Here is a 26,538-nt window from a genome sequence, read left to right as displayed (position 1 = left end):
ATCTGCTTGGAGATTAGCAAGAAGTCACGAGCCGAAAATTAAACAAAAATAATTGTATTCAAACGTCACAGCCCAAGGAAAGAAAGTCCACTGGGAGTTGTTCAACCTAGAGAATCTTCGAACAAAAGACCTGGACACAGATGTGAAATTAATAACCGGTGAGATCCTAAAAGCCTTTCTTACCATTTGCATAGATCTAATGCTTCATTTGCATACCGAATTTAGAACGTGCAGGACGTGACAACCCATTGTCCTGCGCCATTACAACAGTTCCGTGATCACGAGAACGGGTGGGGCTCGCTCGGTTTCTGAACCAACCACGAACACAAGAAGGTATTTCAACGTCCACTTTTTATCAGTGATATCTTAGGATATATTCTATACTATAATAAGTAGTATACGAATGAAAGAAGGTAAATTGAAATGTCTTGTTAGAGTTGGAAAACGTCATCACTGGAGTATCAGGTTTCTGGTGTTTACAACGTAGGATGTACGGTCTTTGTTTCGCCATGGTGCCAGCGAGTTGATTTTTGTTCCAGTGTTAGAAATTAGAGTGAGTGAGTTAGAAATGGACGGTTTGTTCGTCGTATTGTTTGTACTGCATTACATACCCGGTATACCACCTTATGCCAGCTAACACACCAGGTTTGTACTGAACAGCACAAGCTGCATGTCTGGACAGGATTTAATTAAAGTTGGCTCACACCGAAATGAACCCCTACTCTTTCTGATAAGTGTAGTGGAATCTTTTTCCTGCTCGAGGTGTGGCTTTCCTAGAACAATGGACCTCTGTTTAATGTCCTTATTGAAGAACTCTAACTGATGCCAGGTACTCATTTTACCTGAGTGAAGTGACAAATTTCAGCTGTTAACCAAGAAATCTAACAAAGGACAAATTTCAGCTGTTAAGGCAAGAAATAGAACAAAGGACAAATTTCAGCTGTTAACGCAAGAAATGTAACATATGACTCCTTTGTTAGATTTCTTGCGTTAACAGCTGAAATTTGTCACTTCTCTAAGGTTTTGTTAGAGTACAAAACTGGCCGAGATCGTGGGACAAGCACCAGTCTTGGTACAGCCCTATCCTTGTCCTTACCAAGGAGGTTAAATATATAGTGACCCAACTAAGCACAACACCTTACACGCTGTGGGCTATACGGAGGATTACATTAGGACAAAGGTGGGACCGTGCAGAAAAGTAACAATTGCGTGAGATAATAACCTTTTAAAATCACCATTTGCCGTCTATGTCTAATCATAATAGTAGAAATAGGGCTTGAAATGGTCAATTGTTACTTAATGCCATGCAGATATGTCACTTTTAGAGTTTTGAGGTATATATCATAACTTTCATGTGTGGCACAATGAAAATGGTACAGCCCTTTGCATGAAGAGTGCCTTTCCAGTACGTCATTTTTCTCTGCGCTAGTGTCTCATTAAAAGACATGAGGCAGATAAACAGGGAGTGTCAACAAAACCCGGCAAGAATCTCAGTCTGTGAACGAAGGAAGGTAAGGTTTTTCATTTGTCTTCATTTATGGGGCTCGTTCAAAGACCAGTACATGCACCTAACAGGTTCTGAATAGAGTTGACTGGGTAAGCATGCGTACCGGTTGGAACAAACTGTTAATTCATTCGGAAACAGCCTCTAATCGGTATAATCTAGTTTTCTAATGACTTCGCAACAAATCTGCTGTGTCATTACGCCATGAAGCTGTGGTACCTGTTTCCAATGCAAACAAAACAATGTGGGCCTTAATTGGTTTTCAAAATACCTAATGTAACATATTGTCTTCTTTCACAACTTACCATACCACAGTATATTTTGATTCCGCGCTAGACCTATATTTTGTTTTGTTTGTTTGAACCCTTGTCTATTCAATTAAGAGAAGCTCAAATCGGCCTACAGGCCACTTTTCATTGAGGTCATTAGGGAGGTTAGCCTGTGTTTACACAATCTCTCGCTGGCTGGGGTTAATGACCCCCTCCCCGACGATAAATCTATCAACATATAGTTATATGTGCAAACGATTACGTTTTCGCGTTTTTTGTACCAAATGTGGCAAGATGCGCCATTCTGTATTATAGAAAATAGGTGTTCGAAATAGAACAGGGGGCGGGGTTTCGGGATCGGTCCATTGTCTAGCCTGACTAAAATCGCGCTCCTAGCGGCCGGCCCTATGGTATTGCCGCCGCCCTAGGTGAGGGGGTCATTAACCCCAGCCAGCGAGAGATTGTATAAACACAGGCTAGTCCATTGTCCAGCCAGGCGAATCGGCCATATTGTCAGACAAAGTATGTACCTTATCAATGGGCAAGCGGCCTCTTTTGTTCTTTGTTTCACCTGCGGCAGTACCTGGTATTTGTTCTAACCACCAATCTGCAGTTCGTGCCAGAGGAATCGTGTAACATAGTAGTTAGAGCGTTTGACTCGGAACCAATAAGTCCCGGTTTCGTTGCTGTGTCCTTGGGAAAGAATCTTTACACCACATTGTTAACTTTACGATGAGGTGACACCCAAGTCTCACCTATTCCATTGTCCAATAAAGTATGTCCCAGGACTGCTTCATTTTTATATGTGCCACCGTGTCATTTACACACCACGTTTGCCACATAGAACAGTAACAACCACTGCCATTCCATGGTACTACCTCGCCCTTACGATTTAAGAATGCAAGATACAAAATTTCTCTAAGAATGTATGCTTTCCAAGATCTTTCATAAAAGATATTGTCTATTGAAAGATTTTTTAAAATGTTATTCCTTTCTAACAGCTGTTACGTATACCTCGCTACCAGTCATCGTACCAGTCTAATGGGTCAGCCCAACAGTACCATGGCCGACAGTTTCCCGAAGTTTACCCGAGCCCTGGTTCGGCAAATTCCGGACTCCATTCGGGACCAATCGGAAGGCGTCAAAGTGTACCAAGAAGACGCATTCTACCAAACACTAAAGAAACATGAACCAATTGATGTTGCTAAAGCTCGGGAGGATCACGCGCGTTACACCCAGACCCTGCGGGACCTGGGACTGGACGTGACCGTTCTACCGGCGGACGAGTCCACTCCAGACTGCCCGTTTGTGGAGGACACCTGTGTGGTGGTCGGCAACAGGGCGCTGGTCACCAGGCCAGAGGGAGAGCCTAGGAGACGGGAGGTTAGTGCTATCAAATCTTTTATTTATTTTTTATTATTATTTATCAAAATTCATTTATTTATTTATTTATTTCATCTTCAAACAGATGGGTAGCCCCTACAACAGTGCGTACAATCGTCATGTACATGTACATAACAGATACAGGACAAAACGTGGTAACAATCAGTCAAACTTTGAACACCCTGGGACAACATACAGTACAGAAAACATAAAACCGGTGCGTCAAAACATAATCGGTGTCCATACTCAAGTCGAAGACGTTCCAAGGTCAAACTCAATATGTCAAGAGATGGGGTGGAGGTCAGAGGTCAAATCATATATCAAATCATAAGTAAGACGAAAATCAATGAAACTGAAATTTACAAAGTATGGATAGTATTTCGTAAAAATTAAAAGAATAGTAAGGCACATCAGAGACAAAGGTGCTTTTCCATACTAAATTCCAATATTACTTTTGAGATCAGATATAACTACATGTATGTTCTTCAGAGCTGTTTTAAAGCCTTTTAGAACAGCTCGAAAATCTAGTTCGTAGAGCCTCATGTTAATGATAAAGATGAAGAGCGGCCCACTGTAGCAGCATCTCTTCTCCCTAAGTCATAAACGTCAATCTTAGGCAAGCTTGACTTCACTGACTCAATAGGCGAGGCTGGGGTTACGAGGGCTGCTCTGGAAATTTCCTACCCCATTTTACATGCCGTCTTCTACAGATTCTTCAGTATTTTTCTTTTCAATTGATGTGCTCATTCTGTATGTACGATTTACAATACATCTTTCACAGTCAAAAACTTTATTTTTGGAAGCGGACAAACATTGGTGCGCACAATTGAATCAACTTGGCCTAACGTGTAAAAACGTTTACTATGTCTACTAAAAAATTACCACCACACATGAAGATCTGCTTGTTTTTCTTCCCCTAAGCTTGACTGTGTGGAGAAGTGTCTGAGAGACTTGGGGCTGGAAGTCCACAGGATACGTGATGATGACAAGGCAACACTAGAGGGGGGTGACGTCGTTTTTACAGGTTGGTCCTATTTGCAACTTTGCAGCTCCGAAAGATACTGGAAGTGATATCAGTCCAGTTTAGGTCACTGACGAGCTATTCTTCCACTGGTCGTGACAGAGAAGACAGGCAATAGTGATACGCCTTAACGTACCGTCCTATAGTATAAAGATTTCAACCCTTTCCGGTAGCGTGCATGTCGAGTTGCAACACATGCATATGCACAGTTGAAGTCGAACTCATGGCTTCTAGTTCTAGAGACAGAGCACTATTATCAAACCATTTTCCTGCACTTGTGGCTCTCATGTCTTTTTTGCCGGGAGTGCACGCCCGAATTATTTCAATATTGTAAAAAGTATCACGTCTTTATTATGTTGCAATTTTAAACTCTATATCCGTACACAAAATAAAGCGCTTACCAACAAGATTTCGATCAGTCCTCTGATCCTTCTCAAGTTGAAATGACCCAAAGCTGTTAAAATTGTAACATAATGTTGACTACCGTCACAGATGAACTTACATTCAAGTATAATGTCTTTTCTCCTTAGGAAAGGAGTTCTTTGTTGGCGCGTCAGAAATGTCCAACAAAGCGGGTCGGAAAGCCCTGGCCGACACGTTCCCAGAGTACCCAGTTCACGCCATCCCGGTGGCCTGGCCGGAGTTCCACCTGAAGGGCGTGGCCTGCTGCGCTGCTCCCGGGATCATCGCACTGGGCAACAACAAGTGGGGCAAGAAAGCTTGGCAGGTAGGATGACTTTTTTTGGCAACGCCTCAGGGGCTAGCCTAATGGTATAGAGAGCGTCCGTTTGACAAGAATATTCCCAAAATTTGTCAGGCATGTTAGGACTTTTTCCCCAGGCATGTGAAGTTGCATCATCCCTTCAGAGGGGAATAATTCGGGAATGGGTTGGCGGATCTTCATGATATTTGAAATGTAGATAGCTTCAGAGTTGTCTTACATTATTAATTGATAATTGCGCAAATCAGGGGCTAATTTACATAATTAATGAGGATAGTTCATAAATACACTGCATTTCATGTTAGTCGCCATATGGCAATAGTTTTTATTGCCACAATTATTCTTTTTGCTTCGGGACAAACGAGGGCAATGTGACTACCCTACAAGATTGATTAATAAAATAATTCTTGCTTTCTTTCTTTCAGACTATTCAGCGGAAAAGTGAGTTCAAGTACGAGCCCTTGTGGGTGCCGGACGGTGCTAGTGCTGTGGACTGTATTCACGTCAACGGAACCGTCATACACTGCACCGAGAAGGAGGGGCCCAACAGCATGAAGGTAAAGAATTCGTCACGAGATACTGGAAGAAAAGAAGACCCTTTAACCAGTTACAACAATTTTCATCAATCAATGACTGTTTTTGTAAAGGTACAGTACATACCTCCCAAATTTTCGATGTCTACCAGTACATCATCGTCAGGGGAATGACCTAGTCTCAGTTCTCGCGAGAGAACACGAGACTAGGTCAGGTTTGCGTGCATCATCTGCCCCCTCCCCCCCCCTAGCACATTCCCCTGACGATGATGTACTGGTAGACATCGAAAATTTGGGAGGTATGTACGTACTGTACCTTTACAAAAACAGTCATTGATTGATGAAAATTGTTGTAACTGTATGCATACGTGACTGATGAACCTTTTCAACGATACCCTTTAACCAGTTGTCAAATAAAAAAACTAGTAATATTTGTCGTAAAATACATCACGGGCACTTTAAGGCCTGTGACAATTTTGGTCGAACATGAAATTCGAACCACTGCGTGACCTCAGGTAACCCCGCCGGGCCGGAGCGTTTTTAGAACGGTCCAATGTCAGTACCTAATGTTACATTGCGAAAACAGGAACTTACGATGTATGGGTTACACTAACTACTTTTTAAGACTTATTAATATTGAGTGTTAAAGATATTGATCTAGTATTTATCAAATATCGACATAACTAGAAGCGGTTAACAAAAGGGCACCCCCGCGAGAGCTGCAAGTGGTACAGTCCGAACATGGGTTCCGACCTCCCGGGGTGTGGAGTGGCGGGAAAATAGCGAGGCGCTCATACTTCAAGTAAACAGCAAAATAATGCTATAAATCGATACTTCTAGCCCAAAATAATAGTATGGCAGTTGACTGATGCCTTATAAGGCTAACTGCTTGCGAAATTTCGCATTGATACAACAGCGATTTAACAGATACAGACATAAAACATTCATATTTTACCATCGGTTTATGTTACGTACAGTCAAACATGTCTTACTTGGGCGCAGTTCTTGTAGGGTAAGTAGTGTTTCGTCGGCCCCTGCCCACATCAGGGCACCAGTTTTATTACGAGTTTTGGGCAGATTTAGGTTCATTAAGCCTTAGACCTTCAGAAATCAGGTGGGTCTTCTTGCAATATCTTTGATTTCCGTGGCTGTATAGATATTTGTACGAAAAATACCAAAAAATTGTCGAAAAATTCTGTTTTTGCCCCAAAATTGAGCCTTACCTAGGTATAGCGGCAAGATCCCCAGGCATATTAGATGTCACAGAGATATAATCTATTACTCCAGAAAATATGACTCAGTTAGACAATCATTTCATAGTGGGCACAGACCCATTTTAATAGCATCCCTATTTTTTACCAAAAAATGGTTTTTTAAACCCAAAATATTGAGGATCCACAATTTTCTTGTCATCATATTTTGAATATGGGTGAATTACGTTAACTGGCCAAAAATTGTTGAAAACAGATGGTTACATCAAAAGTTATGGCCATATAACTGCTCGACTGAGAATCTACAGGTGTCACAGGCCTTAAACTGCCTGTGATGTAGGTTACCTTCACGCGGTCTACCCTAACAAACTACTGCTATGTTTATTCTTGCGTGATGTTCGGACACCCCACGTCGAACAAATGGAAGATTTGTTTTGTGTTTTGTTGTCTTGTGTATCGTACTTTTCGTTTCAGCAAAGTTCGATCAAGACATAGTTTTCTGTACTTAGTCAAAGAACTCGGTGGCTATACGGAGCCTCAGAAGATGGCCATGTGGTCCCACCTGTGACCTCCAGACTGCACCACATGAACTCACCATCGCCCCTAAGGAATGTCCTTCCAATCCCTAGGCGGGGAAGGCATGACCAACTTAGTCCTCAGAACAGGCACAGAAAGACATGTAAGACCCTCATAAATGAACAGACTACTTATGACTGCGGATAGAAGCAGACCATGAAACACCTTCTTGTCTGCCCCCTCCTGCCCGAACCATGCACCAGCGAAGATCTGGAAGCTCTGACCTCCAGAGGAAGGGCGTGTGTGTAGTACTGGAACGGTACAGTGTAGCGATGACACGAGAAGAAAGCTAAGAAAGCAAACTGCGAAATGCCGCTGGTTTGCAATTGTGACAGTATATAGAGAATAGGCTAAAGCCTATATACTAAACATTTTAATTAAGACATTGGTGGATTGTTTCTGTTGATCCAGGTTTTTGAGGAGAGACTGGCGGGCTTCAAGCGGGTGTCAGTTTCTATCGGGGAGCTTAGGAAGGTGGACGCAGCCTTGTCCTGCTGTTCTGTGCTCTTCTAGACATCACTTCGAATATAGACCATCATATATAGGAGGAAAGGGGAAAACAACGCACTGCTAAGATTGTATAATCTATTTGAACAAACTTTTAAGTTAAAAAATTAAATGAAGTACGTAGAATTGGTGTGTAAGCCCGTTCATGGATACAACTGCGCGTAGCTCACAGGTGATGGCAAATTTTCCTTACATTCATTTTTTATTGTAACGTCACATGTACGTACTTTGGGATGAATGGTGAAACTATTTATAACGTCAACCTAATGGAGATCCAATTAAAACAAATAAACAAAAAAAAATGGACAGTGTGATGCAAAATGACGTTCGGAGTCTTGACATATTAAAATCATTGTCGAGACCAGAACTATTTACGCACTTAGAAGGGGTCTTCTTCTTTGACCTGTACATGCGAAGTTGTATCCGCGAAGGGCCTTATTCTGTGTAGCAGACACAGAAATGCAGCTGGTGTCGTTGTTTGCGATGAAAAAATAAATATGTCCTTATTGCAGCTGCCTATAAATGATCGAATGTATAAGATTATAACATACAAGTCATTGTATTTGAATTAGCATCATATATAATACTAAGCATACCTAGGGAAAGGCAGAGAGATGAAAAGAATTAGAACAAGGGAGACTTACGATTTTATTTGCTTAGACACACTTTTATTTGGCAAATGCCTTGAACTACTTGAAATATATTTATTTCTAAAAGACTGTTCGACATATTTGTCACTACAACGTTATGTAGGCCAGAATATATATAATATATTTGCGGAAAACCAAGAGTTATATTCTTCCAGTTTGATGGCTTAGTATCATCATCAAATCACGCTGCACGCTGCAGTCATGTATTTATAACTCTGTTGTTATTATCTATAATATTATCAAGGTTTCGGTATATGGCTACGTTTAAAAGTGTTAACATAAATGGTATATGGTCGTTCTGAATCAACATTAAACTCCTATTTTAAAAAAAACACACAAAAATGCACTCATCCAAATTTTCGACAGTCTTCATCTCCAGTCTTTCCCAAGGGATGAGTGACGCACTGCTACTAGAACACGTGACTCGGCAAGCAGTGGATCATACGTTGCAGAAAGTCTATTGCGCGCGCGCACACACATACACACTGGCACACGCGCGCGATTACACAAGTTACACGCTACCGAAAACATAACCTTCTTGGCCAAGGTAAAAATACCACTGCCGGCTTTCATACTAATAGTCAACATGTTCAAAGCTCATCGTAGCCCTGCACGGTAGGTTTTGTGTCACATCAATGTCTAACCCCGACCCGTGCCGTATCAGTACGATTTAAATTGTCGCTCCCGGCTTTCGTACAGGTAACCGGATCTTTGTTGACATTGCAGGGTCAAAATACAATACAACTTCATGGAGCTACCCCATGCTTGGCATTCATGTTATAAAGATATAATTGTAGCTACATATTAAGCTCATTACAGATTAGCTTTGAACACGGTTTTGTAGCACATCAACTCCGCCCCATCTGTTACGGTAAAACAATTGTCGCTCCCGGCTTTCGTAGAATAGTCACCTTTCCTGAACTTGCAAGTAGGCGCATCGACGTTGTCGTCATGTAATGTTTTTCTGAACAAGTTAAACATTAACTTTTCAACATGGTGGACGTTCGGAACGTTGTATTCAGACTGGCGGTGTTCTGTGTGTGTGTTGCCGCGTGTAACGTCAGCGCTCACCCCACAAAATACCCGGACGTGAACTTGGACGTGTACCGAGCCAAGGGCACCCCTCCCCCCTTCCTGTCGTACCACATCCACTGCATGTTTATAGCATATAACAACGACAGTATCGCCGCCGCATTGAAGCTGATGGACAGGTTCATTCAACACTTTAACCTGACCAACACCAAGCCGTGTGAGGGGCTGTTTCACCAGGGTAGACTCTGTGTGTTTGGTAGGTTAATGTCACTATTGTCAGTAATCGTTAATGAGTAATATTCCAAACATTCCAATGCAATATTGTCATGTAGTCGCACGTACAGTGTGTATGAATGATGGGGTCACAGACCAGCATGATTCTATAGAGTTGCGGGATGGATTGTAATGTCCATTTGACATTTAGTATGGAGTAAGTTAAGGTCTTCAAGTTCATGAGACCTCGTGTCTATGATTGAATTTGCCCCCTAGCCTCCCAGCACATTATATTACAATACTGCAGCAAAACTGATGTCTCGAATTCTAGACATGCTATGGCTGTGCTAAATAGGACTTGGAGCAGAGAGTGATTATGGTATTGTTTGGAGGCCCCCAGTGGCTTTTTTTGGGACTGCAGCAGCCTATCTGGTTTCAGAATTTGAAACTGAATGACAGTAAGGGTTGATGGATCATCATGATTTTTGTCATACAGATAGTAAGTAATATTTGATTTGATTATGATGACAATCATGCAAGTAAGAATCCAATTTATATGATTAATTAAAAAGATTTATAAACCGAGTACCCCATTATGTGATGGGACTTTTCAAACATGTGACATATGTAGCTGAGAAAGAAAAAAAAAACATTGAAAGATAACTTTATGCAAATGAAGACCTAATTTGCATAATTAATGCATAGAGGTAAATGTCATTCATTCTATCAGCTACACAATGTAAATTTAAAGTCAGTCACAGATTTATGGAGTAATTCATTATTTTTTTTTAACAAAACACCAAAATTTATAATGATCTTATTACCCTATTCACTAAATGTCTCCCTGTATTGTAACTCCAGATGTTGACTACACCAACACTGGGCCCACAGATCCCTTCGTGTCTGCAAACTGGGCAGTCTTTGTCCCACTGGAATGGTACGCAAAAAGTAAGTATATTTTATAGGCTCCAGTGTTTTTTTCAGTGGGTTGACAATATAGGGTAAATGACCTGCCCTGAGGTGTATATCGTCCCATAATTCATGGCCGATTCCTATAACCGGTTATAGGATCGGCTATGTTTCGTGGCAGTATACACAAAGGAAAGCGGGTCAGTAACATTATAATTATCATACATATAATATTATCTAGCTGTGACGACTCAGCTGAGCTGGAGGGTGCATCATATTACAAAGACAAGATCCAGTTTTTGTTTGTCCAGCCTTTTTCTTGCTGGCCAGGACAGATTCTTGCTCTCCCTGCCTTCCATCATGGCTAATATATAGGTTAATCATATATGAAAATATCTATATGATAGTATTAAAGGTTAATGACCTGCTTTTGCTCGGTGTATACGGTTATTAATGACCGATTCCTTAGCCACTTCATAAACGACCTCGCTATGCTTGGTCTTTTATTTGATGGTTATAGGAACTGACCATAAATTATGGCACTGTATACAACTCAGGGCAGGTTATTAACCCTTAATTCATTACCTCCTGTCTCCATGATTGACACCTGTCTCCATGATTGACACCTGTCTCCATGATTGACACCTGTCTCCATGATTGACACCTGTCTCCATGATTGACACCTGTCTCCATGATTGACACCTGTCTCCATGATTGACACCTGTCTCCATGATTGACACCTGTCTCCATGATTGACACCTGTCTCCATGATTGACACCTGTCTCCATGATTGACACCTGTCTCCATGATTGACACCTGTCTCCATGATTGACACCTGTCTCCATGATTGACATCTGTCTCCATGATTGACATCTGTCTCCATGATTGACACCTGTCTCCATGATTGACACCTGTCTCCATGATTGACACCTGTCTCCATGATTGACACCTGTCCGTCTGCACAGCGGTGCCCTGGGTGATGCAGAACCGAGGTGACCAGGACATCCTGGTACATCCCAACTCAGGGGCGGAGGTCAGCGACCACACACGCTGGGCGCTCTGGTCAGACTATTTGTTTTTCCTTCTTTATTGAATTTTTCAGCATGAAGTTATAGATACACAAACACAGAAAAAACTGAGCCTCCCTAATGAACCAAAACTATCCTTATCTATCATCCCATATTATATTAACATGTCATATCATTTTTATATACATATCATTATATCATGGGTATTATCATTGTTATGTCATTAATTCATCATTATTGCTTTATCATTATTCTTTCATGACATCGTATCTTATGTCAACTCAAGCCTTTGGTCAGACAGTTTTACAGTTTTTTGCAAATTTAATCCATGTACCCCCTATTCCAGGAGATCAACTGTTGTTATAATGTGTCTTGGATTACCATTGACCCAATTTTTCCCTAAGGAAATTCCATAGGCCCAACCATATTTATTGTAGGTGTGGATGACCATATAGCCACAGGAAACTACATACTGTCCATGTTCATTCTGTAAATATGACCAAACTATTCCCTTCTGGAGGGCTCGAAATTCATTTTTGAGATTAGGTGCACTGGTGCACCCAGCTTAAAAAATTGGGTGCACAAAAATTTTTTTGGGTGCACTACTTAAATGTAAGTAATAACCTATTGATAAAACTTAGTTACAAGCTATCAAATTCTTAAACAAGTACCATGATAGACATTTGTATTATCTTTCTAACACTTAGATGTCAAGAATATGATGTAAAAAATTGTATACTGTATACTTTGATATCTTTACATACATAAACGTAAGAAAATATTTGGGTGCACCCTGCTTATGTGCACCCATAGAAAATAATTGGGTGCACAGCTCCAATTTTGGGTGCACCTGGGTGCACATGCACCCAGTATTTCGAGCCCTGCTTCTGGAACTATCAGTTACCCAGTTTTAGCTTTGAAAAATTTCATTAGGGGCCAAACCTCCATGCATACCCTTGGGTCCCGAAAAGGGTCACTAAGCCTGGCTAGCCTGCAGGCAGGGCCCAGGCTTTTCCGCAAACCCTCCTTTGGAAAGGAATTTGACGTCTTCCCTTGCTCTGTAACTTACAGCTGAATACCATTCTACCTGTAGAGATTTTGACTGTCAACAAAATCTCTGTAGTCATGCAAACGTTAACTCTAACAGCAGACACTTGGTCACTGTCTTGTATACCGGTAATTTTGCGCTGCTTCGGCATCTCTTGCGTTTACATGTAATGTGATTGATGAAAGAAGTTAATATTGCTAATGTTCTCCCCATTAAACACTCATAAGTAAGGGTTTTGAAAGTCTCGACATTCTTACCGTAAAGTCAGTGCAGTATTTAGCCTTAAATGCACACGTGAGTCATTGCAGACATAATATTATTGTTTTACTGAAGCTCCTGATATTTGTTTTTCAGGATGGGTGACAAGTGGCCCCTCAATTCTGCTTGCTTCACCAACCAGACTGTGTTCTAGGGTCACAGCCTTCTGTCTTTTAATACACACTGTCATAGGACAACAGCCACTACAGGACAATGAGCAGATCAAAATGGAAATATTTTTGTGTCTGTCTGATAGATCGTCAGGAGAGTTAAAGAGCACTGTAAAAAGAGTATCACAAAAAGAGCATTATTTTGTACAATGAATTATTAAAATGGCTATATGTGTGTCTGATAGACTGTGTGTCAGGAGAGCAAGGGCATTGTAAAAAGGGCATTGCAAATTTGTTTCAAGCCATTAATTTTAAACTGTACTAAGTTTGTAAAGTCAGACAAAAGGATTTGTTAACCATAATGCATGTAACTGCTATGAAGTGGCTTTGTTCTTAAAATGTTTGCTAAGGTTTTACTGTGTCCATTGCTTTAATTGCTATACTACAGAATAGATACATGTGCAGGTTTATACTTTAGCACAGTTACTGTAATGTCCATCATAGACTTCTTCACATTTGGTTTCAGTTCCATCAGTCGACCACTACGTCTCACGATGTCTTATGCAAACAGGAAAGTTTGTCATGATTTTATTCGTGATTAGTTTTTATGATGTTCTTTAAGAATGTATACATGGATAGACATGCTGAAAGTAGAGTCTTGAACTTGCAGTTTTTAATGTTTAACCTTCTTGAGGTTTCTGCAGGGTTTTATGCACTTAAACTACAGGTATTTATTTTCAGTTTTCATGAACTTGCAAATAGATAAATGAGCAGACATGTACAAGCTCAACCGTTGATAGTGGAGTTTTGTGTTACCCATTGCCTGCAAAGCTGGATCCGGTGTGTTACGCCGAAGGGTGGTTATACTGGCTATATAGATACAGGTACATATTGTTTTAGTAACTACTCCCCCCCCCTCGACCCCCCCCCCCTCCACCAAACTAGGATTTCTATCATTGGTTGGACAATAGTTTGGTGATTTAAACATTCACCTGCTGAAGTGACACCTTGCGGCCAGCCCACAAACTACAGGTGCAAGATACATGCCCTACATGTTGATTACTTCATTAAAACACGAACCTAGTGGAAATTTACATATGCAAGAAATTTATTAAGCATCCTTCAACAAATCCACTGAATTACGCAAATACAGTGCACAATTATGACAGTAGCAAAACATTAACTAATGATTCAAATATCGTACAATGCATTATGTATATACGTGAACCCTAAAAATAAAATAAAAAATTCTATTACCATACATTTACAACAACTTCATGAGCTTTACCATTTAGGAGATCTCCAAAAGACTAAGTTTCCACCAAAATAAAAACAAAGCTTAGTATGCAGAACGCAGGACAATCTATTAACCACTAAATACAAATAAAAAGTTAAACTCAACAATAGTAAACGTAGTACCTTATAGTTGGTTAGAAATGGTATTATGTACATTGCTTGAGACTGTACTGTACATACAGTTAGCCTTTAGGCATGATGCAATTAATTGAATTGACATGATGAATAGCAATGGATGAAAAAAAACATCTGTCCATCTTTTACTATATTTTCACAGTTCAGCACAGTACGTACAAAACATATTCTAATGCCAAAAGTTTGTTTCATATTTACCACAACACAAATATAAAGTTGTCAAGATTGAAACACTTAATGTTAAGGAAAAAAACGCACATGGCGTCATGTTACTTACATTCACGCCAATAATCCTACATATTATCAATGAAACCTGCCATTTACAAAGATTAGAGTCTGTCCATCTAGAGGGAAGTATTAGCGGTTACGTTTCTAGATGTCGACAACCTTACCTCAGCTGTAGCTTCATAGAAAGCAAAAGAGCCATCGTCTTCAAGCTTCTTTTTTTGGTGAGGCCTGTTCTGAGGAATTTCTTTGTGGACAATTCGATTAGACTTTAAATATGTCATTTCTGCTACCCAACAAGCCCCTCCGAGAGTTCGGGCTTGCCTCTAGATAATTTTACTCGAGACATCATAAATGACACTGCGATTTGACACATCAAGACGGTTTGTCATTTCATAAGCTGTCTGCTCTTGGTCTACGGACTTGGAAGTGTCAGAGAAACTCTCTAGTGTATAGTTTTCACAGGCTACTACTGTCTCTGCATCTTTCTTATAGAGCGAAGCGTTAGCGGCATCATGTCTAGTTGTGGGCAATGCAACTTCGGCAGTAGCTGCATAGAATGTCACAGAGTCATCTTCAAGGTTGTCGTTATGTGATACTTGTCCTGACGTATCATTTACGTCTTCGCTATTTATTTCGTCGTCTCTATCTGCACAAGGAGAATTGTGCGCAACTCGCGTATGTTCACCACTGGCATCTAAATCTTTAATTTCGCAATAAGCGTGCCCAGATGGAACATACACTTCATCCTCATTGATCTCATTGTACATGTTATCGTTTGCTTGACCAGAGTCCTGCATACTCTGGTTTTGAAGTGTATTACCTTGGTACATTGGGTTGCTTTGTAAGGCCGCTAAGGCCGTACTGTTTGCTAACGGATGACCTTGTCTACTGTCGTTTACATTTCCATTATTTATTCTCTTTCGGTAGCAGTTCAAAACAAGGAAACGCATGAGTAAGAGCAGCCCTGTAACTACAGAACCGACTGTGAGAGAAACCGTGATATACAAGTATGTATCGCCTTCTGTATCAGTAATCACAATAGTCTGCGTGGATTGGAATGGGTTGGCTGAATAAGATTGAAATGGAGTGGCTGTTGATCCTATCGTAGTATTCTCAGATTGTGCGGCTAGCATCAAACTGTGTGTTGTGATTTCTGCCATTTCAGTTTCATTTTTCAGAGCCTCCCACTGAAAACATTTCGCATCACCTGCTTTCTTTGCGGGGGGCGCGTTGAAAAACAGGTCATGTCTTTTGTCGTTAACGATAACAAAACATGCTACTTTTATAAAAGCTTCATCTCCGCTACAGTTGTTTGGTGAATATGCATTTAGAGTTTCAACAGTTCGATTTTTCAGCGTGGTTACGACAATGCTAACACTCTCAGATGGATTGCCACTTGTTTCTACGGCTGTGAGGCGTAAACTTGACGCGCCCCTCAAAGGAAAACTGATACCACCAGACCCTTCCCATGCCTCAAGACATTGAGCTGAAAAAGTCTTGTTCATATCTTTTTGACTGTTCGCTGTTGTGATGACAAAGGGAGGGTTAGCCACAAAACTACTCCACGGATGACTTCCCTCACGGCGCTGACAGGGAAACTCCTTTTGCCCAGGGGTGAGGTGCGTCTTTGGCAACATGCCATGCCAGTCAATGTCAAATCCTTCCTCAGTTTCTTCGTAATTGATGTGAAAAACCATGTCTGCCACATCGAATCGCAGCCACTGCGTACTGAAGAGTGACGCCCATTGCACCCATGGCCCCGGGTTGCACTGTTCAAACGCAGCGCGCCATGAAACGTTCCGCACAACGCTTTCTTTCAGGGCCAAATTTTTTCCACCGAATACGACTCTGTCAATGCCTCCAAGAGCCCGAATTGTTTCCCTTTGCAGATACACTATGTCATTGTTACGTAGGTCAAGAACTTTTAGTGCTACCAAACGTTCAAACGCCTCGGGTAAGACCGTTTCAATGTTGTTTTTACCGAGGTATAGCTTTTCTAGTTTGTTCAGACCGATGAACCATAGGCTACGTACTTCCCTCAAGTCGTTGTTTTGTAGGTCTAACGTCAATAAGGCGTCAAGGTTCTGAAAACAAGCGGGACCCAAACTGGCAATCATGTTGTGGGAAATTGAAAGATGGGTGAGCTTATATTCCCACCGCTCATGTGTGTCGCTGTACCATTTACTAGGGATGTGCGTTAACATGTTATGGTCTAAATATAAAGAATGTAATACTCTGAAATCTTTGAATGAAGCCCGGTCTATCTCAGTTATCCCCACTTCTTTAAGAACAAGGCGTGTAAGAGAAAAGGAATGGAGGACAGCTAGTTTTTTGGACGATAATTTCCCCAGCTGCAACCCTTTTAACCCCAGCCATTTGGTATCGGGAAAACAGCTTCCTGTTGGAAAGTTTGTCATCTCAGAAGATGGACTGTAGCTGCTATTGCAAGAAAGACACTCCATGTTATACATGTGACGGGCAGCTTCAGGAATTGACGGACCAGCGCTAGCATGAATGCCATGATCGTTGATGACGGGCTCGCAAACTAACCAAGCGCTTCTTGAACATGTCGGAAAACAGTTAGAATTTTCTGAAAAAGGGGTTACCGTTGTTGCCGCGGCAAGAAAAATAAACAAACTAATCATATTTTGAAATCTGGAGGCCATTTTGGCAAAAGCTGTGTCCTTACAAAAGGAATGCAAAAACATTATAGTTTTAGGCTTCCGGCCGACAAAATATCTGAGTGCTCTTCTATGTTACAGTCACCTTGTAGTTTAAATTTTAAGGATTTTTTTCGTAATCCAAGTCGGTTATAGACACCCACAAACGTTCTGCGAAAAAAATTCAGAATGCACTAGTTGTATAAACGTACCGAAGTATGCACTGTGGGGAAAAGGTTTAAATGCAAGAGATTTCACGTCGAAGAAGACTTTTTTGTCTGACCTCTCAATTTTAGTTGTTCCGAAGTGCTGAAGAAGTGCCAAGGTTTTGTCGCACAGTCGCCCACAGCCGCTGGATGATCTGATCTGATACCGTTACGCGTTAAGATTAAGAAAACGCTGACGGTGATCACCAAAGTCTGTTGTATCTGCTATTCTAGATCTTGTCCGTTCTTTGGTGGTGCCGGATCAGTTCCCGCTATTTCTCTTCGCCCGTGATGACACGCGTTGAAGAAGGAGAGATTTTTGCGAAGAGTAGATGGACAGAGATGACAGGAGAAGACAAGATAACCCACCGAGCCTGCAACTGCTCAAGTCATTCCAGGTTCCAGACCAATTTGCTTATTTGAACTCACGTGATGAGACACATGTATCGCCACAGGAAAATCACCAATGCATATCATCAACAGCATACGACGCAGATAAAAACATTCTAATGACGTCCGTAGATTTCAGAAGTAAATGGTCATGATGGGCCAAAGTTTCGAACTTTTTATTCACATTTTTTATTATATGTTTATTTCATTTTAATAAGACTGAGTATCCCTTAAAGATCTGATGCCGTAAAGATGATATGAAGAAAACGCCGACGGTGTTCACCAAAGTCTTTTCTATCTGCTATTTTGCTATTCTAAATCCTGTCCGTTATTTCGTGATGCCAGATCAGTTGCTGATATTTCTCTTCGCGTGTGATGACATACGTTGAAGAGTTGATGGACAGAGATGACTAGAGAAGACAAGATAACCAACTGAGCCTGCAACTGCTCAAGTCATTCCAGGTTCCAGACCAATTTTTATGTGAACTCACGTGAAGAGACACGTGTATCGCCCCAGGAAAATCACCAATGCATATCATCAACAGCATACTGTAAATGTTTTTAAGTTCGCGGGGATTTAATTTCGCGGTAGCGGGAGAAAGGACTTTTCGCGGTGGATTTAAGTTCGCGGTAACACCATAGACTGCAATCTAATATCATAGTAGAAAAATGTTCGCGGTGGTTTTAAATTCGCGGTGAAGTGGTCACCGCGAAAACCGCGAACATTAATCCACCGCGAACATTTCTGCATTTACAGTATATACGACGCAGATGAAAATATTCCAATATTGTCCGTAGAAGTAAATGATCGAGGACCAAAGTTTCAAACTTTTCATTCACTTTTTTAAAAATCACTTATTTCTTTATTTCCTTTCAAGAAGACTGAGTAGCCCCTAAAGATTTGGAAGTTGATTTCTAAGGGAGCCTGGTATATACAGAAAGAAGACGTATAAAATTCACTCATTTGTCTTAAGTCATTCTAGACTCCAGACCAATTTACTTAGGGACACAGGAAAATCACGAATGCATATCATCAATGCCATACAACGAAGATGAAAATAATTCAATATCGTCCTGAGAAGTAAATGTTCATGGAGGACCCAAGTTTCTGGTCTCTTCTTTTCATTTGTTTCAGTTCAAGAAGACTCAGTATACCTGTAGTCCCTTCAAGATATAACACCAAGGGGGGCATAGTATTTACAGAAACGAGACATGTAACAGTCTGTCAGTTGTTGTCAATTGGTTCCAACCCTCAAACTAATTTCATCATGTGAGACTACTTGACCTGTCTATAGGACCACAGGACCAGTCACCAATGCATATCATCAAGATCGTACAGCGCAAATTCTGACCAATCGGAAGAAGCGATACATGCCAGGCTGGCCGGAATCTAATATATGTGTTACGGCGTCATACCAACATGGAACGGGGCCTTCTGATTGGTCCCCGGCGCCTAGCTATATGATAATGAAAGATATAGACCAACAAGACATATTATTTTTCCATTTAGGCTACAAAAATCATGCATAATCCCCCGATAGAGATTTAAGTACTCCAGTAGGTTTATAAAACTGCTCGCATTGAATGAAAGAACTATACTGTTATGCTAAAAGCACTGCATGTTGTTGTTTTATGCAAACAGGTCGAGGAGGAAGATGTTACTTCAAATTTGACAACAATGTTTTCATGTTTAAAAGCCTAGTGCGACGTTATGATATCGTATGTGTAGTGTCTTAGACCCCGGTCACAAGAATCGTACGATTGACTGCGATGGAGGTTTTATGCTTGGTATAAGCGCAGTACGTCGTAAGTCGGGGCAGAATCAGAAGCAATGGTTTAAATATATAAATCCGTGGTCACAAAGCGCGTAGTGCATCGTACGATGAGGTCATAAGAGTGTATCTGCGTCAATCGCAGGTAAATCATAGTAAATCGGGGAGCCTCCTATGACGAAAATAGGGCTGAAATAGATTTTGAACATGTTCAAAATTTCTCCATCGTCGTACGATTTTTATTGCCCCCATATCAGACTTCCTTACGTTCATTTGTCTTCTGATGACTTTAAAGATTCATACATTTTTAGCACGTGGTCATGGTTTCAGTTTCCCCTGATATTGTCGATTCTCACTCACTCAGCTGCGCTTGCTCCGAAGAGGAGCGTAGCGCCTCTGCATACCGATCTCCAGGTTGATCTGTCTCTGGTTGCCTCCCAGGCTGCGGCGATGGAAAGGCCGGCAGTCTGCTGTAGGTCGTTGGCCAGTTGGTCGAGCCAGGTGCGTCTAGGTCGTCCTCTGGGGCGGGACCAGGTAGTGGGGTTTGGTTCTCTCAGCAGGACGACAGGTTCGGGAGGTGGTTTTGCCCGGGCAAGGTGGCCAAAGAGGCGGAGCCGGGCAGAGCGATATTGTCGATATTGTCGATGCTGACGAAAAAGGAAACTATTATAATATCAGTCGCAACTGTTGGCAATAGCAACTAGAAAACAGCGCGCCCGGCCCGTAGAAGAGTCTGCATTCAAGGCAATATTTCCCCGTGGCGGATTCCGTATCACACACCGGTGATGCATACATTTGTTTGATTACTACATACTCGTGGGTTCATAATATAGATCAAATCTCATCTCTCGCCGGTCTCTGGTCAGTTTACCATAACCGTAACCATGGGGACAACTCCAACAGAAAGGTAGGCTTATGATATAATGCTTATGATATGTTTTTCCTGAATATGATTTTCGGAAAAGCCTGACTCGTAGAGCCGGCAAGCAGGCCGAGATAATCATACCAGTACTTGTGCTTGATTTGAACCTTTGTTTATAAGACTCTTGTTGTTATGGTTAACGTTTCTTTTGATTTGTTTTTAAAGTGAAAGACATTATATGAAGGTATTCAACAGCTAGGTTTACATTTGGTTGGTTAAAGAAGCACAAAAGCGGTCATTCGGCTATTCAGAAGAGACACAAGTGAAAAATTGTACGACGCTGGAAAAATTTTGAACATCATCCGATGCTCTGCGATGGCTGATTTTGATTACGATTTTGCTGCGATTCACTGCGATCATCGTGCGATATGCGGAATATGCCATCGCAAGGACGTCGTACGATTCTTGTGACCGGGGCTTAACGTACCATTTGAATTTTATAAATTTCATCAAATAATTGCTTTTTCTCTCAGTCTAAATGAGGGGCAAACCTTCAGAACAACAGTAACTGTTACGACGAATAGTCACCGTAATTCACCATGTTACGCTAGAGATATTAGTAGAACACGTCTTGTGTGTATCTGTCCGTGTCTGCGTCTATGTGAATTTGTGTTTCTAGACATTTGTCAGCTTAAGAGCCTCTGAATAAACTGTGGTGAGGTGTGGTACATGTATATGAGTGAATGTCGGATAGTCAACGTCAGTTTTGGACCTCGGTTCTGCTCAAGAGACTCAGATTCCTGCCAGTTTAAGGAAGAAGTGGTGTAGGTCCCCTCGTAGCCTGTTGTGAAAGTTAGGTTGCCGCCCAAAACTGAAACCTGCAATTACGTAATATAGATATGCATATTGCAAGAAATCGTCCCAGCCAAAATAAGGTGCTTTGAAAGCCTTATTCTCAGAATTCAGCTAAATACGCTCCTTATTTGGGTATAGCCGTTGAGCCGGGATTCTTTGGTAAGAGTTTGATTGATACATAAGCATACAGTAACTGCACATTTTCTTGATGTGCAGATGTGCGTCTGAATTAGTCTAGGGTTGTTTTCGTGTTTACCACTGCCACAAGATCTCATACAAAACCCTTGCCGTTTAAGTCAGAAATCATAGCAGCGATACACACGTACATTTCACTCGATCGGGATGTTCCGACGGTGAGAGCGTTGTCTGGCAGCAAACTAAGGTACCCATAGCTGTTAGATTCCCTTTCCTTTCTTTGAATCTTGAATGTTCTTATCTTCAGTCTCTGCCAAAGATGCAGTACTGTTAGCCTGATGCAAATGTCATCGGAGAGGGCGTAGTTAGCTGGGCGGGGTAGAAGCCAAAGGCGGCCGAGCCAACCCAGCTTATAGCCGCGGCGGTAGGAGCAATTATCACCGGAGTTATCGTATACGTAGTTAGCTAGGCGGGATAGAAGCCAACAGCAGCCGAGCAAACACAGCTTACAGCCGGGGCGGTAGGAACACTTATCACCGGAGTTATCGTAGTTAGCTAGGCGGGATAGAAGCCAACAGCAGCCGAGCATTAACCCAGCATACAGCGGTAGGAGCAATTATCACCGGAGTTGTCGTAGCTTTCCTTGACCCAGCAGACCCAGCTTACAGCCGTAGGAGCCATTTATCACTGGAGTAGTTAGTTAGCCAGGTGGGATAGAAGTTTTCCTTGACCGAGGCAAACCCAGCTTACAGCCGCGGCGGTAGGAGCAATTATCACCGGAGTTGTCGTAGTTAGCCAGGCGGGGTAGAAGCCAACAGCAGCCGAGCCAACCCAGCTTATAGCCGCGGCGGTAGGAGCAATTATCCCCGGAGTTGTCGTAGTTAGCCAGGCGGGGTAGAAGCCAACAGCAGCCGAGCAAACACAGCTTACAGCCGGGCGGTAGGAACACTTATCACCGGAGTTGTCGTAGTTAGCTAGGCGGGATAGAAGCCAACAGCAGCCGAGCATTAACCCAGCATACATCGGCAGGAGCAATTATCACCGGAGTTGTCGTAGCTTTCCTTGACCCAGCAAACCCAGCTTACAGCCGGGGCGGTAGGAACACTTATCACCGGAGTTATCGTAGTTAGCTAGGCGGGATAGAAGCCAACAGCAGCCGAGCAAACACAGCTTACAGCCGCGGCGGTAGGAACACTTATCACCGGAGTTGTCGTAGCTTTCCTTGACCCAGCAAACCCAGCTTACAGCCGTAGGAGCATTTATCACTGGAGTAGGTAGTTAGCCAGGTGGGATAGAAGTTTTCCTTGACCGAGGCAAACCCAGCTTACAGCCGCGGCAATGGAAGCAATTATCACCGGAGTTGTCGTAGTTAGTCAGGCGGGGTTGAAGCTATCCTTGACCGAGCAAACACAGCTTGCAGCCGTTAGAGCCATTATCACCGGATCGCGGAGTTGTCGTAGTTAGTCAGGCGGGATAGAAGCTTTCCTTCACCGAGCAAACACACCTTACAGCTGTAGGTGCAGTTATCATCGGAGTAGTTAGTTGGCCAGGAAGGGTAGAAGCTTGCAGGGTCTGACCAATAAACCCAACTTACAGTTATAGTGACAATTAATATCGGAGAGGGCGTAGTTAGCCAGGCGGGTATAAGCTTACACTGACCGAGCAAACCCAGCTTAGAGCCGTAGGACCGATTGCTGACTAGCTGCAGGTTACTTCATGTTTCTCTGGTGTTTTGTTCAAGCACGGTGGTTAGAGTTTATGCCAGATGAGGCGAATTCAGTACGGAAATATTATAGTGGAATTTATTTTAATTTTTTTTTTCATCTAAAAGGATCTTTGAAAATTTGATGGCTTTTGTGAAATAGCATTTAATGACACGAGACTTGCTACGGTGTTAAGAGATATATTATTTTTGTTTTCTTTGAAGGTCTTTGAAATTCGTTATTGTTTTGAGCAAAAGTGTACAGAAACCATTTATTTCATATTAGGCAATATTAATATTGCACGAATTATGAACATTACGTGAAAGTGGTATCCTAGTAGTTCGGGCTATTTTCAGCGACATATGTATAGTTCAATCCACATACTGTCTCCATATATTCATGACATTCGCCAATAAGGTTGTTTTCCATAAATGGTGTGCCGTCTCTGTCTTAGTTTGTTGCTGGTTTAACAGAATACTGTAAATGCATTTAAGTTCGCGGCGATTTAATTTTGCGGTAGCGGGAAAAGGGACTTTTCGCGGTGTTTTTAATTTCGCGGCAGCACCATGTGCTGTAATCTCATACTGCCATGGAAAAATGTTCGCGGTGGTTTTAAGTCCACCGCGAAAACCGCGAACATTAACCCGCCGCGAACATTTCTGCATTGACTGTAAGTGAAGAAGCTATGAATGTTTGTTACAATTTTTCCAATTGTTTACTGACGAAAACAAAACTGTAGCCCTGTTAACATCGCATAACCCACTCATCATAGAAAAAGTGGGACATTTCGTCTTCCACTGCTTCCAGAAAAGAAATCAAACCACAATTGCAAATGCTTCGATCGTAGCGCTCAGCAGTCCATATTTTTGCTAGAATAGTTACTTGTTTCCACTTGTCACCATTGTTATCTATACCAAAGTCTTATATTATGTATGTTTACTATGTATTCTGTATGTCCCATGTTGCAATTAGCCCTCGGGCAAGAACTTGCAATTAAACGAAACCAAACTAAACTTAATTATATTTATTATGTATATTGGGAAAACAAAATGACGGGACTGATTTAATAGGGGACACCTTTTGTTACAGGCAGGAATGGCGATTGGCGAGAACACGCCATCGCATGAATCAGAACACACTTACCGAAAGGCTGAAGATGTCAACAAGGGGTATGAGGAAGGTCATTCCTCCCACAACTGCAAAAACCCAGAGGGTGCTTACGGCTACAAAGTGCCTGAGGAAGTAAACAACGCGTATGAGGAGGAGTCTTCTTCTCACGACTACGACAAACCAGAGGATGCTTACAAAGATCCTAAGGAAGTCAGCTTTGCATACAGATCTAAAGGTACGTTACAGCATTGAGTACACCCTTTTGATGCAACCGTAAGCGCATTGTAGACAGAGAAGATAGGTATTGACGTAAAAGTGGACCTTTCTTTCTTTCTTTCTTTCTTTATTGACGATGAGACATGTCATTACAAGGGTCTGCCTAGGCAGCTTTGGGCTGGTAGCGGCAGAACCTACAAAAATACGGACGAACATACAAAGAAGTCATACAATATAATACAATAAAATAATCAATGATTAAAAGGTGTCATGCAACTATACAGATTGATCTATACCATTTGTCAGCTAACTTAAAAGATTGGAGTAGGTGGAAGGTCAGTATACTATCATACGGGTTTAATATTAAAATCCTGACAGGAGGTGGCTTCTGCAACGGGCTTTGAACTGTGGGAAAGTGGTGGAGTCGGTGATGTGGTTTGGTAGGTTGTTCCACAGTCTGGAGGTATATGGAATAAAGCTGTTGCTGTATGTTGTAGTTCTGCAGCGAGGGATATGGAGGTGTGAAGAGTTTCGCAGACGAAGCTGGGTTTGGGTTTGTCTTGTTTGAGGGATGAGTGGTTGCAGGTGGGGTGGTACAGTGCCGGTAACCAGTTTGTACATGATGACTAGACGGTGATAGTCTCGCCTAGTTGAGAGCCTGTCCCATCCAAGCTCTTGAAGCACGTCCGAGTAGGGTGTTCTTGGCGCTGCACCTGTAACTAGGCGGCCTGCATGGTACTGTACGCGCTCTAGTACTTTGGAGGCGGCTACACTCATGTTGGTGAAGAGGATGGAGGCATACTCCAGCCTAGGTCGCACAAGGGTAAGGTAAGCCAGTTCCAGTGCTTCCTTGGACAACTTGCCTCGCAACCTCCAGAGGTATCCAAGTACCTTTCTGGCCTTACTGGAAGTATTCTGTGCGTGGTCGTTCCAGCCCAAAGCCTGGTGTAAGGTGACACCAAGATGCGAGTAGAAGGGAACCTGTTCGATGAGCTGGCCTGAGATGTAGATAGGAGGAAGTACAACTCTGCTTCGTGCAGACTTGATGCAAATAACCTTGCACTTCCCTGGATGCAGTTCTAGACCCCAGACATCAAACCAGTCAGAAACAAGCTGTAGGTCGGAGTTTGTGGTGCTGGCTACCTGCTCGGCCGTCGGTCCCGAGTTTGACAAAGACGTGTCATCAGCAAAACTGTTGATGTCCGATGTACAAGGTAAGTCCTTGATGTCGTTTATGTAGACTAAGAATAACAGCGGGCCAAGGATACTGCCCTGTGGGACGCCCGCGTACGTGTACCTCCAAGACGACGTAGCACCATTAATGACCACACGCTGCTGGCGGTCTGTGAGGTAGTGATTAAACCAGCTGATGAGTGGTCCACTAACTCCGTAACGCGATAGCTTGTACGTTAATCCATCGTGCCACACAGTATCGAACGCTCTACGGACGTCCAGAAAGACGGCGGCCGTACAGGAGACATTGGAGTCATCAATGGACTTGGCCCAGTTGTCAACCAATCGCAGGAGTTGTAGGACTGTCCCATCCCCTTTTTTGAAACCAGACTGGTTGACGTTTAACAGATTGTTGACGGTAAGGTAAGTGTACAGGCGGTTGTGAACGACTCTCTCCAACACTTTGGCTACGGTGGGCAGAAGTGCGATCGGTCTGTAGTTTGATGGATCAGTCCGATCACCCTTTTTGTATATTGCCGACACGTTTGACTGCTTCCAGTCTTTTGGTATTTGTCCTGTAGCGAGTGACAAGTTGAAAAGCTGACAAAGGGAGGCGCTGATGGCTGGTGCTCCCTCCTTAAGGAGTCGGTTGGTTATTCCATCGGGGCCTGGAGCCTTGTTAGGATGTAATCCTTGCAGCACACCCAGGACTTCTTCCTCTGAGACGTGAATTGTAGAGAGTACTTCATCAGTGAACTTAGGGAGCCTGCTTGTAAAGTTTGGATGCGTAGCTTCCTTAGTGACTCTGACAAAGACGTCATTAA

The 26,538-nt window shown here is 42.3% G+C and overlaps 2 protein-coding genes across 3 annotated transcripts; both read left to right on the top strand.

Moving 5' to 3' along the window:
• Window positions 1-262: 262 nt before the first annotated feature.
• On the top strand, window positions 263-8,717 carry LOC118430674 (N(G),N(G)-dimethylarginine dimethylaminohydrolase 1-like). Of its 2 annotated transcripts, none has more exons than XM_035841661.1 (6): window positions 263-333; window positions 2,775-3,156; window positions 4,078-4,180; window positions 4,708-4,904; window positions 5,324-5,455; window positions 7,630-8,717. In XM_035841661.1, exons 2-6 carry the CDS (start codon window positions 2,815-2,817, stop codon window positions 7,729-7,731), a joined length of 876 nt encoding a protein of 291 aa, XP_035697554.1. In that variant the 5' UTR covers window positions 263-333; window positions 2,775-2,814; the 3' UTR covers window positions 7,732-8,717. The 2 variants fall into 2 exon arrangements, with proteins under 2 accessions (XP_035697554.1, XP_035697556.1); XM_035841663.1 differs by lacking the exon at window positions 263-333 and adding an exon at window positions 1,089-1,511.
• A 390-nt stretch (window positions 8,718-9,107) lies between these two features.
• Window positions 9,108-13,757, top strand: LOC118430675. The gene is made up of 4 exons (XM_035841664.1): window positions 9,108-9,663; window positions 10,482-10,568; window positions 11,495-11,591; window positions 12,960-13,757. The coding sequence occupies exons 1-4, from the start codon at window positions 9,369-9,371 to the stop codon at window positions 13,015-13,017; spliced, it is 537 nt and encodes a 178-aa protein (XP_035697557.1). The 5' UTR covers window positions 9,108-9,368; the 3' UTR covers window positions 13,018-13,757.
• Window positions 13,758-26,538: the final 12,781 nt, after the last annotated feature.

This window comes from Branchiostoma floridae, chromosome 14 (assembly GCF_000003815.2).
Source record: "Branchiostoma floridae strain S238N-H82 chromosome 14, Bfl_VNyyK, whole genome shotgun sequence".
Classification (NCBI taxonomy): domain Eukaryota; kingdom Metazoa; phylum Chordata; class Leptocardii; order Amphioxiformes; family Branchiostomatidae; genus Branchiostoma; species Branchiostoma floridae.
Note: the sequence above shows the minus strand (reverse complement) of the source record. Positions and strands in the feature narration are given on the sequence as shown.